Raw genomic sequence first — 17892 nt, 5'->3', positions numbered from 1 at the left:
TCATAATAGGAGAAACACAGATATGCTCAGAGCACATTTTTATAGCCTTGTGCAATGTGAAAGTGACCTGAAAACAAACACTGTCTTACCCAAGCTAGTGTTAAAATGATCAGCTGTATTTAATTTTGCCTAAGCTCATACATCCCTTTGAAAGACAGGCAAGAGAAAAAAAACTAAAGCTGTCAGAGAGGGAGCCTGAGCTTAACCTCTCAAGAGAGGAGGACATTGAATCCATAGCCTGATGGCTGAAGTCCTCTCATCACAATGCCCATTGGCACAGAATGTAAAATGGCCATCAACGTAATCTGGACATAGTATTTTGCATTCTAAAAATTACATCTGATTGAGGTTTTACTGGCAGCCAGGGTGTCTGGAATAAGAACAGGCTGGTGATAGCAATTTTTCCATTTAATATGATGCATACTCCCAAAATACATTGCAGCAACTCTACTGTAACATAGCCAATGCGACCACAAACTCATGCCAGGAGACAGGATCCTGTACTGACAGCGACTCTGGACTACCAGAACTGAGAGAGAGGTCCCTGACATAACTCTGAAGACAAAGACTTTTATTCTACAGCATGTCACCAGGATGGAGTACTGTGAGAACCATCATCTTTATTTCAGATGAGTTTCAGATCAAGGTGAATTGTCAGCTTTCTCTTTAGGAAGTAAACACCATGATACTGTTTTCCTTGATGTCAGGTAGAAATCAGCTCTCTGGCCAGGAATTGAGGGAAGCAGCACAAAGATTCTTAAAATGACACAAGGAAATGAGGTTTTCCCCTCAAATCTCTGGTGATACTGTTGCTGTCTTCTACTGATGAATACATTGTAAGGTGAATTACAAGTCTGTTCCTAACAATCAAGTCAGCGTTCTGCTTGTTGCTGGGCTGCTTACCCTTGGAACTTTGTTTTACCTTCCCCAGCTCAGATGAAGTTGGGTTGCAAAACTGATAAGGAAATACCTTCCAGAGGAGCACAAACTTTTGAAAGAGGACCCCAAAAATCAGTCTTGGAAGCAAGCATGTGTTCCTGGATAGGCAGGCTTAACCTGACCACGCTCACCATTTTTACAGCATCCTAATGGATTTTAGTTGCTGTCCTGCTGCAACCCTTCTTTTATTATGACTACCAGATAAGTTTCAGTGCAGATGCAACAGCATCAGGTTGTTAAGCATAAGAAACCGAACGAAGAGAGCCAGGAAGAGAGAACAGGCTGTTCACCCAACTCTGCTAAGGCAGAAGGTTAGTAGGAGCAACCATCTACTTACCTGAGTCTGACTGATTGCTATGTGGTTGCCATGGAGAGGTGACTGACGTTCCTTCTCTTTGCTGTGACGGCTGCTCTGCTTGCTGCGCTGAAGCTGCTGCCTCAGTTTGGCAATCTGCTGGAGAGAAGTTCAGGTGAAGTGAGAATGAATTCTCAAATGGGTTAACTACTCCAATCTCCCCCAATCAAGTGAATCTCTGTTTACAAACAAGCACTGCAATCACTGGCACAAAAAGAAGTAGTCAGGTGATGTACTTGAGAGAGTCCAATAGAGGCTTGCAAGGATGATGAAGGGGCTAGGAACACTGCCTTAGGAAGAAAGACTGAGAGACCTGGGGCTGTTCAGTGTGGAGAGGAGAAGACTGAGAGGGGATGTAATGAATGTCTATAAATATCTGAGGGCTGGGTGTCAGGAAGGAAGGGACAGCCTCTGATCACTTGTGCTCTGTGATAGGACAAGGGGCAATGGATGTAAACTGCAGCACAAGAAGTTCCACTTCAAATGATGGTCACAGAGCACTGGAACAGGCTCCCCAGAAGAGCACTGGAACAGGCTCCCCAGAAGAGCACTGGAACAGGCTCCCCAGAAGAGCACTGGAACAGGCTCCCCAGAAGAGCACTGGAACAGGCTCCCCAGAAGAGCACTGGAACAGGCTCCCCAGAGAGGTTGTAGAGTCTCTTTCTCTGGAGACTTTCAAGAGCCACCTGGATGCATCCCTGTGCAATATGTACTAGATTCTATGATCCTGCTCTGGCAGAGGGTTTGGACTGGAAGATCTCCAAAGGTCCCTTCCAACCCCTAACATCTTGCAATGACAAGCTGTAGCACTTTCTAGCCAATAACTGGCTTAAACTGGGGAACACAAAGCCTACAATTTCATTTAAAATATCTTAAACCAAAGTTGTCCAACGGCAAATCATCATAAAAGCAAAGAGCCTTCACAAACACTGGAAATCAATATGCACTGCACCTTGGAGAACTTCTTTAATACATTTAATAGCATTTTCCTGCAGGCTAAATTACTACAGATTCCTCCAGGTAGACAGAATTACCTTTTCTACTGTCTGCTGCAAAGATGGCTAATCACAAGTCACAGATCTTAAAGGTCACACACAACTTAAAGCCACTGTCCATATGACCTGCTCCTTAAGTAAACAAAGAATTTCATTTGGGTATTCTTCTACGTAGAATCATAAAATGGTCTGGCTTGGAAGGGACCTCCAAAGGTCATCTAGTCCAAACCCCCCGCTGTCAGCAGGGACATCCTCAGGTTGCTCAGAACCTTGTACAGCCTTATCTTGAACACCCTCCAGGGACAGGACCTGAACTACCTCCCTGGACAACCTGCTGCAGCGTTCCAAAACACTCATGGTGCAGAACTTGTTCCTAACATCCAACTCAAATCTGCTCTGCTCTCATTTCAAACTATTGCCACTGGTCCTATCATTGCAGGCCTTTGGAAACAGACCCTCTCCAACCTTCTTGTAGGCCCCTTCAGGTACTAGAAGGCCTCCATTAGGTCTCCCTGAAACCTTCTGTTCTCCAGAGTGAACAACCCCTGCTCCCTCAGCCTGTCCTCATAGCAGAGGTGCTCCAGCCTACTGGTCCTCTGGATCTGCTCTATGAGGTCCACACCCATCCTGTGTTGAGAGCTCCAGAGCTGGATGCAGTATTCCAGGTGAGGTCTCACCAGAGCAGAGCAGAGTGGCAGGATCCCCTCTCTCCATCTCTGGCCATGCTGCTTTTGATGCAGCCCAGGATGCCATTGGCCTTCTGGTCTGCAGGCACACACTGTTGGCTCACATCCAGCTTCTCATCCACCAGAACCCACAAGCCCTTCTCTGCACAGGGCTGCTCGCAATTTCATCATCCTCCAGCCTGTGCTGATATCTAGGACTGCCAAACCTAGGAGTAGGACATTACACTTTGCCTTGTTGAACCTCACAAGATTCTCCACAGCCCATCCTTCAGACTTATTAACCACATAACTCAGCTTGGTATCATCTGCAAATCTGCTGAGGGTGCACTCACTTATTTATTCCTCCTGGATAGTTTCTACAGGAAAGAATATTTACCTCTATCAGCATTGTCTCAGAAGCTCAGACAAGGTGCAAAGTCACACAACAGGTATGGACACTTCCTTAAGACTGGGTCATTTTTACTGTTGGGCTCAAGTCTCACTCTTCCTATGCTCAGCCCACTGGCATATATGGCAAAGCATGCAAGGCCCCATTTCATTTTTAACTCACAGATACAGTTTTTAAGAACCTGAAGGGCAAGTAAGGAGAACTGAGTGCACATGGAATTCATATTGCAAAGAACTTCTTCAGCTGGAAAGTAACCTCTCTTTCTGAGTGACAGATTACAAGCACATGCACTCTGTGGTAAACTCTGAGTAGTTAAATATATCACTAGTGCTCCTGCTAAGCAGCTCTGTGTTAAGAGAGTCACTTCACATCACTCTTCACAGTGTCAGAGATGACAGTGCTTAGTGAAGAGGTTTGGATGGAGCTTTGCTCCAGGCTGTGGACTTCTCTTCGTGGTGCTTCTGGTATCACTCACAATAGAAGAATTCACCTTTAAGGCTTTACATCAAGTCTTGCCACAGCTCGTTACCCATGTTCAGAGAACTGCTGCTCAGAAATGGCTGAACGCTTTCATCTTTCAACAGACAAACAGTTCAGGCTTCCATTATGAGCCTGTGTGTAGCACACATTTATAAAGACAGAGTCCTCATATGACTGAGACAAGCTAGATCTAGAGGATTGGGAGACTATTTCTTGATGAAAAGTGCAACTCAGGCACCATGTTGGCAAGGAGTCTGAAGAGGTACTTCATCTCTATGAACAAAAATGGTCTAGAACTTCCCCATTCCTTCTGTAGGAGTAATGCCAATTAGGAAGCCTAGCTCCTGAGAGACAAAAAAACAACCAGGTAACCACTCTGGTAAGTACACATAACATCTACAAACATTTGTCTTGAGATCAGAATGTTGCAGAATGGGGAGAACAGGGCAATGAGCTTCACCTTCCCCTTTAAAACCAGAAGAAAAAAAATGATGCCCAGAAGACAGCTGCAGACTGAGATGGCTGCCTACAGGAATAATGGCTTACTGTCATACAGCCAAATACAATGACCATGAAAGATGATTAAACAAATAGGAAGTTTGGGGGAAAAGTCCAAACTTCTAAATTTATTTTTTGCTTGCTGAATATTTTTCCAGCTCTAAGTGCACTTGAAATAAATATGAATCTCGTCTATATCCCTTATAATATGTCTGCAGTCTAATGCAGCTAATGGCACAAGCCTGAGAAATAAGCAAATTAGGTTATTTCATTCCAAGACTGGACTAATCTGAGGGTCCTGATAATTTTTCATTTTAAGAGACCTAGCAACAGACTGCTAATAGGAAGGAAGATGTCACCCCATCATTCCTGGCCAAATGCTCATTAATATTAACCAGTCAATAGGTTGTATTTCTACAAGTCAAGCTACACAACAAGGTAACTTCCTATTGCTGAACAAGCCACAAAGTCCTCATTAGAGCTCAGGAGAGTGAGCTCTAAGGCATTTGTTAATAAACAAGTTAAGCAGTAGGGCAAAGAGCAAAACAAGCATTAGAAATTCACCCTAAACCTTTGAATACAATCTTTTGATTGGTATATGAAAGCCCATTAAAAGTGCAAGCTCTCATATTTGATTCTCTTTTATTCCAAAGTCCTTTTCAAGTACTCTGGGAGAGCAAAAAGGACCTTCCAATGGGGGGTTGCTGGCTTTGGTGTAACAGATACAGCACACAGAGGTGTTTAAGGGAAGTGGAAAATCAGCTGTCTGAAATACTCAGGTCTTTGAAAAACTACACAACCCTAGAACTGTTTGTTTTAAACCCTGAGGTTTTGCCAGTTCTGGGCAGATTCCAGAAGCTGGGTAAGCTCTAACTCAAATTGTCCCTACTCAGCTTCAACAGAATTTCAAACTAAATATTGAAAGGGGGGAAAAAAAAAACTGTTGAAAGGGGAAAAAACACCAATGGCTCAAACCACTACTTTCTTTGTGTCCAGTACAAAGACTGATAGCAATCTTTACCTCCTAGTCAAGACATGTATCTCTTAAAATCATGTTAAAGCACTCTGCCATTACATTACAGCAACTTTTATTCAGGACTGTAAAAATCAAGCAGTAGAACCCTTCAGAATTATTACTTAAATAAGCAAATGTTGTTAGGAGATAATAAAAAGCTACCGTATCAATACAAAATTCATACTGAGATCTGAGGAGTGTTAGATTTTGTTTTAATGGATTCAGTACGAGCAAGCAAGCAAGCATTGCTTATTTCCCTGCAAGCATTGCTTACTTCACTGCTGGCCAGATTTAATCCTGACACCACCTATCTCAGTTTGAGGGGAAAAATAATTTCCAACCAGCCAGAAGTGAACCTATTTTTATTTCTAATGTGGTATAATAAAGAAAACATTTGCTTGCTTGGGATCTTAATTCTATGCACACTCCTTTTTAGGTATCTAAACTGTAAATCTTTTGAAAAGACTTCCCAGTTGTGTTAAATAAATGCATTTAATTGCAGTGGTTCTTCAAACCAAGCAAGGGGGGAAAAAGCCTATTTTCTTTTAAACTTAAAAGCACACTGAGTCATCTTTTATCAAAAGCAGTGAAAACTATGCATAGGAGCATTTGGCTCATTTACAACATCCTAGAAATCATTCAATTAATTGCTGGACCAAGAAAACAAGGGTGCTAACTGCTAGGAAAAAAAGAAGGCAACGGTAATCTACTTGTTTACTGCCAAATGCTATGGGAAACAATTCAAAGTGCTGAGCAGAACTACTGTTACCTATGGCACTCATACGAAATGCAGTTGCCTCAGAGAGGTTATACTTTCATTTCCATTATTTAAGCTCCTACTATCAGCTGCCTATAGCTTTGTCAAATCTTCTCTGAAGTCCACCAAGCAAGATTCAGCTCTTCTATCCCCTTCCTACCAGAAGCTGATTCAGGAATGAGATGAAAGTAAAAGAGAGGCAGAAATAATTTTATCATTTTATGTGCTGAAACACTTTGTTGTAGTTGGTTTGTTTTTGTTGTTGCTTTGTTTTTGCTGTTTGGTTTTTTTAACCTGGAAAGCTCTGTTGTCCAGTGCTTTGGAAGAAAAAGCCAAGCATTTATCTGGTGTTCCTTCATGGTGGGAATGTGCCCCTCTAATCCCCTTGGGAAAAAAAATAATCTTTAAACCTGCTGAAGCTTTAACAAAAATTTCAGTTTGCACATGTTCAAGAAAGATGTCTGGAAGTGGCAGCTGCATTTGCTAGTAATTCCATCTCCAGTGGGCTTTACAGTTTGAATAGAAGTGCCCCAGAGAAATTCCCCTTCCAGAAATTGCAGATTACTGTGGCACAAAGAAGCTGAGTGTGCCAGATATCGTTGGTATTGAACAAACTCTTAATACTCACCACGCAGGCATTAAGTAGCCCAACAGAGAAGCTGGAACCAGGACTTGCAGATGAGGAAAAGAAAATAGAAAGGGATAAAGAGGCAGAACAGACAAAGAGCTGGAGGTAACTGAGTAAGAAGTTAAATAAGGGAAGATAAACAAGGATTGGCTGGATAATGCATGCAGCGTGACACTGAGACCATGAACCCAGGGAGCTAGAAAAGGCAAAAGAATTGATTTCAGAAGCTACAGAAAGAAAACAGAGGAAGAGGAAGAACTTTAAACTGAGGAAGACAAAGGCAGGTTTGGGGGTGAACCACCACTGTAACAATTCCCTTCCACACACCCCGTTTTTCCATTACTGTGTTCTATTGGAAATGAACCACGAAACTCACTGGCCACATGCTTCTTATCTTTCTTTTGTGGTCAGTCCATAAAGAGAGTGGCAACCTAGCACAATGGATAACTGTTATCAAATGACAGAGACTTGCTCACATGCTGAAGTTTTCACTATCACTGACACTCACAGCCCTGTGGTGAAGAAAAGCTGCTTGTTGCAGAATTTGATAGGGAACTGCCAGAAGTAAAAGCAAGCGAGCATTATCCTGGAAGCGCAGATGCTATTCCTGCTCCCACTACAATTCCTTTGTGCTGGTGGGTAATGTTTAAGACAAATTTTTTCAGACACAAACCTAATTTATGGATACAATCTGTGATTCTGAGTGCTTCCTCACAGCTGCACATGAAGTCACCCCAGCAACCGAAGGTCCATGTACTAATTGCATCAGCTATGATGGGTTTCATGACATGGAAATAGACAACTCTTTGGATTGACATCTCTTTGGCCCAGCTCCTCATCTTTAAAAATGAGGCCACTGGAACTCAAGATTATTCCATATTTGTCAAATCTCATTTTAAAATTCAAGTAATTAAATTTACATCACTCACCCTGACAACTACTCTTCCTATCAATCACTGTTCAGCAGATAACTACCTATTGCCAACAACATCATCCTCTCCTCAGATAATCTCATTTCTGAATGTTCTCTTGAACAGGGAGTGAGGGCAAAGGATGCAAAAAACCCCAGAGTATCAGGAGAAAGTCCCATCCCATGATTCACTTCTTAGAAAGAAATATGTAGCTCTTAAAGAGAGGCTTCACACTTCCTAACAGGGGCATGGGGCTGACTACAAGCCAGCTATTAGTGACTGGACAAAGAGAGAGTTTCAGAAACACTGGACAGAATGGAGTTTACTGTGACAAAAACTAAACTACCCTTGTTTCAGCTGAGCTAGACACCATTTTACTGCATCTGCTTTTTCAGGATGCAAATCCACTTCACTTGGTGGGTTCTTTTTGGTCGCAAATGCGGCCTACAGCATAAAACACGGGACTGAGGAGCATTTCAAATAATCATACCATCACTGTATCAACATTTACCCTTTTCTCACATTCATTAAAGTGGTGTTCTCCTCTCTGTTTCAACCCAGAAACTTGAACACAATTTCTAAGCAAGAAGATGCCAGCATACTGACTTAGACTTTGCCTCCTTCTGCAGAGGAGTGCTTAATAACAAAAAGCCAGCTAAGGTAAATCTGAACAGAAAAACTAGTAAGCAACAATTTGGTTCCTCAGCACTCACTCTGGACAGTCCTTCACAGCCAGTACTGTGCAGTAGGAATTGAGGAAATCCAACAGGCATAAAATAACAGCCACTCTCGAAATAACTCTTATGTTGGAAGTAAAACCGGTTTCAAAAGCAACAGAGAAAGGGTGCAGTTTCCTGGACTCCAGATAGGGATTAAAAAACAAACAACAAAAAATAACCTTGGGCATATCAGAACTGGAGAGGCTCCACTGTGCAAAGCTTCTCACCTCTTTCAGCTGATCAGCACTTCCCCACGATGCTGAGCGCTGATGTGATCTCTTTTCAGCTCCCTCTTCGGCCCAGCAGCTAGGTGTCTAGAGGGGAAAAAGACAGAAAAGAAAACACACTGCACTGAATTCTCCAGGTAAGAAAATCTCTGGACACAGATTATTGCTTTATCCCTTCTGCTGTGCCAAGAGTTCAGGCATTATGCATGAAGAACAAATTTCAGAATGGGATCTGCAGCAGTAATAATCTCAATAAACTTAAATATACACATATATACACACACACACAGACAGAAGATGAGGACAATGCACATCACCAAAGAAGGAATTAGAGGCCTGACAATCACAATCCCACCCCCTGGCTAATCCCATCTGCACTGTGACATCCATTTCAAAGTTTTCTCTCAGTGGACAGTTTAGAAAACCACAAGAATATGGATGTTAACTCAGAGCCCAAAAGCCAGGATTCACTTCTCCCATCTGTCTTCTTTAATCAGTGGGCCATGTAATCAATCCTTTCAGCTAACTCTGACTCGATACAGAGTTTGATACATCTTTTATTATTCTTGGCACCCATGTGCACAAGCAGATCAGCTTTTTCCAGACTTGTCTGCAAGCCCAGAGGTTTGGGGACTGTCCTTGGATGTAGGAGCTATGAGGTTAAACCCCAAAGATTGAGAAGGGTCTGGAAGGCAAATCCCCCAACTCCTGTGCTTACTCCCCAACAAGACTATTATGAAATTTGAGGGTATCCACTAGCATTTCAGAACAAGAGTGTCACTAGCTGCCAGAGAAGCAATAGGAACATCTAAAATCCAGGGAGAGTTTGGGGCTACAAACCATCTAAGACTCAAGGCTATAGGCACATGAATATATTTCTGAGTAGTTAGGTAAAAAGTAAACAGTTTTTTTTTCCAACAATTCCTACTATGAGCTGAATCTTTCATGTTAAGGCCACTAGAAATAAAACCATACCACTGAAAACAGTGAGGTTGTTCAGGAAGGGATAAGGACCACTGCTGATACTTCTCAAAGACCTCAAAGAGGACAAGTAGGATCCAGGATCCACCACCATGCAGGACTTCCTTCCCTGTTCCATCACAGCTTGCCTCACTCTTGCTTCCTCTCTAAGGTCTAGAAACTTCTACAGCACCCACACACTTAAGATATGTTTTGCCAGAAAGAAGGCTGGGATCATGGAGTACACCATGAACACACCAAAACTCCTCACCCTTGCTGGCCTGGGAAGGGAGCTGGAAGCAGCCCTCCAGGGTCAGGCCACTCCAGCCACGCAGTCCAGACACCATTAAGCATTGAACTCCAGTTTCAGAACACAGGCTATACCTTCATAACCTTCATAACATGGCCTACAGCCCAGCATCTAACTCCTACGAGCTAATATTTCATGTGCTAAGGCATTTTGTGTGCACAGGCCTATGTATCCCACTTGTGTTTTCTGCCAGCCTTGCACTTTCCATGTTTTTAGTGTTGGGGTTTTTTTTCCCCCCCTTCATTATTTTTAGACCACCAGGAATACTTCCACCAAAGACTCAGTGTGCTGTGTGGGAGTTTAAAAAGGAAAGCTGTTAAAACAACAACAACAGGGAAAAAAAAATCAGTAATGAAGTTTTTGATGCATGTTCCCAGAGGGGAAAAAATAAAGTCTCTTCATAAAAGTTAAGGTTCTGTGTATTTATTGTATGACCCCATTTGTGTAGGTCTGAGGTAAAAGCCAGAAAGTAATGTGGCTATGAAAAAGAAATAACATCAGAAGGGAAGAGTTAAAACAACTATTTAAGCAAGGTCCTGCATCTGGGTCAGACCAATCCCAGGCACAAATCCAGGCTGGTTGCAGAGTGGGTTGAGTGTAGCTCTGAAGAAGGACACTGGGTTTGTTGATTGATGAGGAGTTCACTATGAGCCAGAAGCAGCCTCATGCAGCCCAGAAAGCAAATCCTATCCTGGGCTGCAGGACTGCAAGAGGAGTGTGGCCAGCAGAGCAAGAGAAGGGACTCTTTCTCTTTACTCTGCTCTTGGGAGACCCCACTTCAAATACTGCACCCAGGTCCAGTGTCCCCATCATAAGAAGGACACAGTATGGTTGGACCAGTTCCAGAGAAAGACCACAAAGATGATCCAAGGGCTGCAGCAGCTCTGCTGGGAGGACAGGCTGAGGGAGCTGGGATTGTTCAGTCTGAAGAAGAGAAGGCTCTGGGGGGGGGAACCTTACAACTAATTTCCAATACCTGAAGGGATTCTACAAAAAGGCTGGAGAGAGGCTTTTCATAAGGGTGTCTAGCAATAGGACAAGGCAGAATGATTTTTAGCTGAGGGAGAGCAGGGTTAGACAAGGTCTTAGGAAGAAGCTCTTCAGTATGAAGGTGGTTGAAACTCTGGAATAGGCCGCCCAGGGAGATTGTGGGTGCCTCCTCCCTGGTGGTGTTTAAAGCCAGGCTGGATGGAACCTTGAGCAGCTGAGTCCAGTTGAGAGGCATCCCTGCTCCAGGCAAGGAGACTGGAGTAGCTCATCTCTAAAGTCACTTCCAACCTAATCCATTCTGTGAGTCTACTCTGAGGCAAACATGAGAGCCCCTGCCATAGACACTCTGCTTGTGCATGCATTTGCTCACTCCACACTTCAGCACAGTCACATTCTGAATTGTTCCTGCAGATTGGGTACTTAACTCCCTGAAATTTGTGTAAAACATTCAAAACCTTTTCAAAAACACTGAAGGGGCCTGCAGATTTTTAAAGAACTAGAGTAAAATGTAGGAAAAATTTGCTCCTTTTTCAATATCATGAGCTTTCATACTCCATTACAATTCACTTTCCAATTTAGATTGCTCTTTAAGTATTTTACTATATGCCAAGTACAGCTGGAACCCATACCCTCATACCAAACCAGACTACAATAAATAAATAATCAATGCAAAGGGAATTATCTGAAAGTTTATGTTCCAGAAAGTGCTTTCTGAATAACACACAGCTTCATAGTTTGGGGAGCAACTCCAGGGTGAAGCAGAAACAGGCACTGCAGGTGCTTAAATATTTACCTGTACTGTGTGAGGGTGTACTACAGATTGTTACATGCTCAAAGCCTTTCAAGTAGAGTTTAATAAATAGAACAGAAAAGACACTGTCTAAAAAGCCAGTTTCTCAACAAAGAGAAAAAAAACCTGTTAAAAAGATGCATCCAGAAAGCAAGAGCTTGCCTGTATCTTCCACACACACAAATATTGATCCAGAAAGCAAGAACAGAAAAAGTAATAGCTAGACCCTGAAGGTGATCATCAGTAACACTGGAGACTGTTGGTAGGGAGGAATCCTTGTACTTGTTGTTTTAATTAGGAATCAAAAGTAGTTAATATTAAAGATCCATTCAGTTCATATTAAATTTTGTATTTTCTCAAATAATGTCTCTGTGGTGACAGGATGAGGAGCAATGACTTTAAACTAGAAATGAGCAGATTTAGATTGGATGTTAGGAACAAGTTCTTTACCATGAGGGTGGCGGAACACTGGAACAGTTTGCCCAGGTAGGTTGTTGGGGTTCCATCCCTGGAGATACTCAAAGTGGGGCTCAAACAGGGCTCTGGGCAACCAGATCTAGCTGAGGATGCCCCTGCTGCCTTACTGCTGAAGGGGTTGGACTAGATGACCTTTGGAGGTCCCCTCCAACCCAGACCATTCAGTGATTCTATGACACTCTCCAATCTTATCTACCTGGAGGCAAAGATTGAGTTGCTTTCATTCTCCAGTAAATTGAGTCAAGTCACAACCCTCCCAAATATACATACAAGCATCAGTAAACAACAGGCAAATCATTTGTCTCCCTTGATTTTATTTGTGGTATTAGATTACAAATACTAGATGATGTTCCTAGCACAGTACTGAAGCCAGGCAATGTTATATTAATGTGCAATTTATATTCAGACAGAGGGGTAGAAAAAGGTGAAATAAACAAGCAGTTTCTGGAATATTATAGCAAACCCATCTTCTTGAAACTATAGAAATTGCCACTTAGATAATAAACTGTAACCCATATTATATGAAGACAAGTTTTGGGATTGCAACCCAAAATCCTTATATTTGATTATGTCAGCAGTGTGCCCAGGTGGCCAAGAAAGCCAGTGCCATCCTGGCTTGTATTAGAAACAGGGGCCAGCTGGAACAGGGAAGTGATCATCCCCCTGTACTCAGCACTGGTGAGGACACATCTTGAGTACTGTGTTCAGTTCTGGGCCATTCACTATAGGAAGGACATTGAGATTCTACAGTGCGTACACAGAAGAAGGGCACCAAGGCTGGTGAAGGGCCTGGAGCACCTGGCCTACAAGAAGTATCTGAGCAAGCTGGGGTTGTTCAGTCTAGAGGAGAGACTTCACAGCTCCCTACAACCCACCCAAAGAGAGGCTGGGGCAAGGAGGGAGCAGCCTCTTCTCCTTGGTGTCAAGCAACAGGACCAGAGGAAATAGTTTCAAACTGTACCAGGGGAGGTTCAGGCTGGATGCTAGGAACTATTTCTTCACAGAGAGGGTTCTCAAATACTGGAACAGGCTGCCCAGAGCACTGGAATCCCCATCCCTACAGTGTGTGGCCCTGGCATGTAGGGACACAGTTTAGGATTGACCCTATACTGGGTCAAAGGTTGGAGTGGATGATCTTTGAGGTCTCTTCCAACTGGATGTTTTTCTGTGATTCTGTGAAAATGCCTTTTTTTCTTTTTAAACTAAACAAACCCAAAAAACCACTTCCCACCCCCCAAAAAATGGAGAAAACCCAAGCCAAATAAATAAGACAACTCCTCACTTCTGTTCAAACAAATTCTACTTTATGAGCATCTCATACCTCACTTGAATGTTGTCATTTACATCTCAGGGGTGGACAGTATCTTTAATATGCCACATTTTACAAAAATTGTTTTCCCATCTTTATTTACAGCTTCTACAGACCAGGTTTATTCATGGAAGCTTTCACCTGAAGCTGCAAAGAGTATTTCTCAGGTGTTAAGTACACAGAAAAAGTTATACAAGCTGAAAATTAACCCCAAACTGTATCAGAAGAAAGAAAATTCTGAATCAGGATCAACAAAACCAAAGACATTGCACCTTAAGTCAGAAAGAGTAAGAGGGGTCATAGGCACTATGATTGCCCATTGGAATGGACTGCCCGGGGAGGTGGTGGAGTCACCATCGCTGGAGGTGTTCAGGAGGAGACCTGACAGGGTGCTTGGTTGCATAGGTTAGTTGATTGGGTGGTGTTGGATGACAGGTTGGACATGATGATCTTGAAGGTCTCTTCCAACCTGGTTTATTCTATTCTAATGGTTCATAGATGGTTCAGGTTGGAAGGGACCTTGAAGATCATCTAGTTCCAAGCCCACTGCCATGGTCAGGGACACCTTCCATTAGAGCAGCTTGCTCAAAGCCTCATCCAACATGGCTTTGAACACCTCCAGGGAGGAGGCATCCATGGCCTCCTTGAGCAGCCTGTTCCAGCATCTCACCACCCTCACTGTAAAGAATTTCTCCCTAACATCTAGTTTAAATCTGCCCTCAAGCTTCAATCCATTCCTTCCTGTCCTATCACTACCCTCCCTTGTAAAAAGTCCCTTTCCAGTTTTCTTGTAGGCCCCCTTCAAGTATTGCAAAACTGTTAATACTTGAGAGCCGAAAAAAAAACCTTACACAATCACTTAAGCACCAACTGAACTTCATGAAATTGAAACATTATTCCTGCAAGTCTATCTTCAGAAATTAAGATTTAAACCATTTTAGGTGGAGGACCTTGAACCATTTAGGTAACACATGCTGCAGCTTCCAGAGAATTGCTGGTATTTCAAAATCACAGAATGTTAAGAGGGTGGAAGGGACCTCGAGAGACCATCAAGTCCAAGCCCCCAGCCAGAAGCAGGATCACAGAGTAGTCTGCACAGGAATGCATCCATGCAGGTTTTGAAAGCCTCCAGAGAAGATTACACAACCTCTCTGGGCAGCCTGTTCCAGTGCTCTCACCCTCACTGTAGGGAAGTTTCTCCTCATGTTCAGGTGAAACCTTCTACATTCAAGTTTGTATCCATTGGTCCTCATGTTATTACTCAGCACACCAAAAAGCAACTGGCTCCCTCCACTTGACACCCAGCCCTCAGATATTTATAGGCATTGATCAGATCCCCTCTCAGTCTTCTCTTCAAGACTAAACTGCCCCAGTCTCTCTTCACAGGGGAAATGCTCAAGTCCCCTAATCATCCTTGTGGCTCTCCACTGGACTCTCTCCAGCATATCCCCGTCTCTCTTGAATTGCAGAGCCCAGAACTGGACACAGTAGTCCAGGTGTGGTCTCACCAGGGCAGTGTAGAGGGTGACAAAACCTCCATAGACCTGCTGGGCACACTTTTATTGATGTACTCCAGGATAGCATTGGCCCTCTTGGCCCCAAGGGCACATTGCTGTCCCTTAGAGAACCTGCTGTCCACCAGGAACCCTGGGTCCTTCTCCATGTGAAGGTTCATGGTCCTAGTCTCAGCTGACAATGCTAAAAGCAGCATGTATGTGGAATAGGACATTCTGAGAACACCAAATCTGGTTGCTCTCCTCACTCTTAACATAAATGACAATTACCATTGTTCTTACTCACCTAACCTTGAAGAGATTAGCATTTCTTCCAACACGTTTGGTAATTCTGCCTTGCTTTTCCACCCAGGAGAGGGATGTACACCTACATTCTTTCCACTCCATTTAGATCAGAATGCCTGCATGCAGTACCAACCTACCTAAAGCTAAAATAAGACTGAATTACTCCAGAAATCACATGTCTTGCAGTCAGCCTTTCACTCTAATTACTATATCTAGCCTGCCTGAAGTACAGAGTAACTACACTAGGGAATGGGTGCAAAGATTCAGAAAGCAAGCCTGGGTTTTATCATAGAATGATTTGGGTTGGAAGGGACCTCCAAAGGTCATCTAATCCAACTCCTCTGCAGTAAGCAGGGGCATCCTAAACTAGATCAGGCTGCCCAGAGCCTTGTTGAGCCTCACCTTGAATATCTCCAGGGATGGGGAGATATTCTCAACTACCTCCCTGTGGTAAAGGCACATATTTCATATTCATAAATTAATAACCTCTTCATCACACTCCCTGAGCAACCTGTTCCAGTGTTCCACTGCCCTCATGGTAGCAGTTGTATTTCTGAAGAACTTCCACTACTAAAACAATCACAACAGCAGCACTGAAAGTCTGATGAATCTTCAGATGTTTCTAAAGCATTCAAAGGCCCTCTAGAAAGCTGACTGAAAGAGCTGGCCTAAAAAGTTAGGACTTAAGACTATGGGTGATGACTTAAAACATCACAGAATCCATCAGGCTGGGAGGGACCCTCAAAGGTCATCTTGTCCAATCCCCTGCAGTCAGCAGGGACATCTCCAACTAGGTCAGGCTGCCCAGGGCCACATCAAGTCTGATCTTGAATGGTTCCAAGGATGTGACCTCAACCACATCTATTGACAACCTGTTCCAGTATTTCACCAGCCTCACTGGTGCTGGAGCACCTCTCCTATGCAGACAGGCTGGAAGAATTTGAGTTGTTCAGCCTGCAGAAGATAAAGCTCCAAGGAGATACCTTATAGCTAGATTCCAGTATCTGAAGGGGATGCTGAAGCTGGGGAAGGACTCTTTAGAAGGGCTTGGGGTGACAGAATGAGGGGCAATGGTTTGAAACTGGAGTAGGGGAGATTTAGGTTGGACATCAGGGGAAGCTCTTTACAGTGGCAGTGGTGAAATACAGGAACAGGTTGCCCAGAGGTGTGGTGGAGGCCCCATCCCTGTAGACATTCACGATCAGACTGGATGTGGCTGGGGGCAGCCTGATCCAGTTGGAGGTGTCCCTTCTGACTGTAGAGGGGTCAGCCAAGATGACCTTTGATAGTCCCTTCAACCCAATGCAATCTGTGGGAAAAGGACTTCGAATAAACCACATTAGTAGTTCATCTGATTGTGATGAACAGCAGAATCTGACTCTTATTTAAATACAAGAACTCTAAGAAACATGGAACAGCTCTAATCACCACCTTCATGAAACCCTACAAAATTTAGATTAGAAATTAATGTTTAATTAAGGACAAAAAGTACCTTTGACAGAAATAATTATTCCACCTACAAGGTAAGTTATACTGACAGTATTGTTCATGAGTTTACAGGTAAAACAAGAGCTAAGTTTATTCTGCAATGAAATATACTCACACCAAAAAAAGGTTTATTGGTTTTCATTTTCTTGTTTTTATTTATTTTCTTTGTTACTATCTTCCACTCTGCTAACCTACAAAGTGTTATTATCATTGAATGGTTTGGGTTGGAAGGGACCTCCAAAAGTCATCTAGTCCAGTGAGCAGGGACATCGTCCACTAGATCAAGTTGCTCAGAGACTGATCATGAGTATCTCCAGGGACGGGGCTCTCAACTGCCTCCATGGACAACCTGTTGCAGTGTTCCACCACCCTCATGGTAAAGAGCTTGTTCCTAACATCTAATCTAAATGTTCTCTTCTCTATCTTCAAACCTTTGCCCTTCATCCTATCACTGCAGATCTTTGCAAACAGTCCCTTCCCAGCCTTCTTGTAGCCCACTTCAGGTACTGGCAGGTTGCTATTAGGTCTCCCCAGAGCCTTCTCTTCTCTAGCCTGAACCACCCCCACTCAGACACTCCTTGTAGGCTATGTGCCCCAGGCCCTTTGTCAGCCTCATTACCCTTCTCCGGACACACTCCAGAACCTCAATATCCTTCCTATAGTGAGGAGCCCAGAACTGAACACAGTACTCAAGGTATGGCCTCACCAGTGCTGAGTAGAGGGGGATGGTCACAGGGGTTCCTGCTGGCCGCAGTGTTTCTAATACAAGCCAGGATGCCACTCACAGCAGAGTTGTTCCAGCCCCCTATTTTTAGCTTCTGTCTATTACATGAACCCCCATGAGCTAAACTTTTACTCAACCAACAAAGAAGCAGCAGTAGCAGTATTTGTGCTGTTACTCAGGCAAAGAGCAAGGTTTTAACTAATTTCACTTAATTTGTCATGCATGCATCCTATCAACAACTTGGAACTCAGTTCTTGAAACCAGATATACTTTAAACTACGCAGAGCTCAACCCACCAAAAAGCTCACCACACAATCAAAGCATTAATCAGTATTTTCTGTTCACTTATAAGCCTCCTTACTGAAAGTTTTGGTTTAAAACACCCTGGAATTCACCATGCCAATCATTATGCTCATCACAATTTACATATTCCTATAGTCCTGAGTA

General features: G+C 43.3%; 1 protein-coding gene across 6 annotated transcripts in view; it reads right to left on the bottom strand.

Annotated features, from left to right (window-relative positions):
• The window catches only part of GLCCI1 (glucocorticoid induced 1), a 63052-nt gene that overhangs the window by 20764 nt on the left and 24396 nt on the right, over positions 1-17892 (bottom strand). For 2 of the 6 annotated variants that reach the window (XM_068157089.1, XM_068157091.1), the window contains exons 3-4: positions 8599-8685; positions 1277-1393 (exon numbers count right to left, since the gene is read on the bottom strand). In XM_068157089.1, the coding sequence (XP_068013190.1) occupies positions 1277-1393; positions 8599-8685 (204 nt within the window). Of the gene's footprint in view, positions 1-1276; positions 1394-8550; positions 8686-17892 lie in introns of all 6 variants that reach the window. The other 4 variants (XM_068157090.1, XM_068157092.1, XM_068157087.1 and 1 more) reach the window with 3 other exon arrangements.

Source organism: Melanerpes formicivorus, unplaced genomic scaffold, assembly GCF_026170545.1.
Source record: "Melanerpes formicivorus ecotype bairdi unplaced genomic scaffold, bMelFor1.0.p_v2 SCAF_35, whole genome shotgun sequence".
In the NCBI taxonomy this organism is placed as follows: Eukaryota; Metazoa; Chordata; class Aves; order Piciformes; family Picidae; genus Melanerpes; species Melanerpes formicivorus.
The sequence above is the reverse complement of the archived record's forward strand: the minus strand, read 5'-3'. Positions and strand labels throughout refer to the sequence as shown.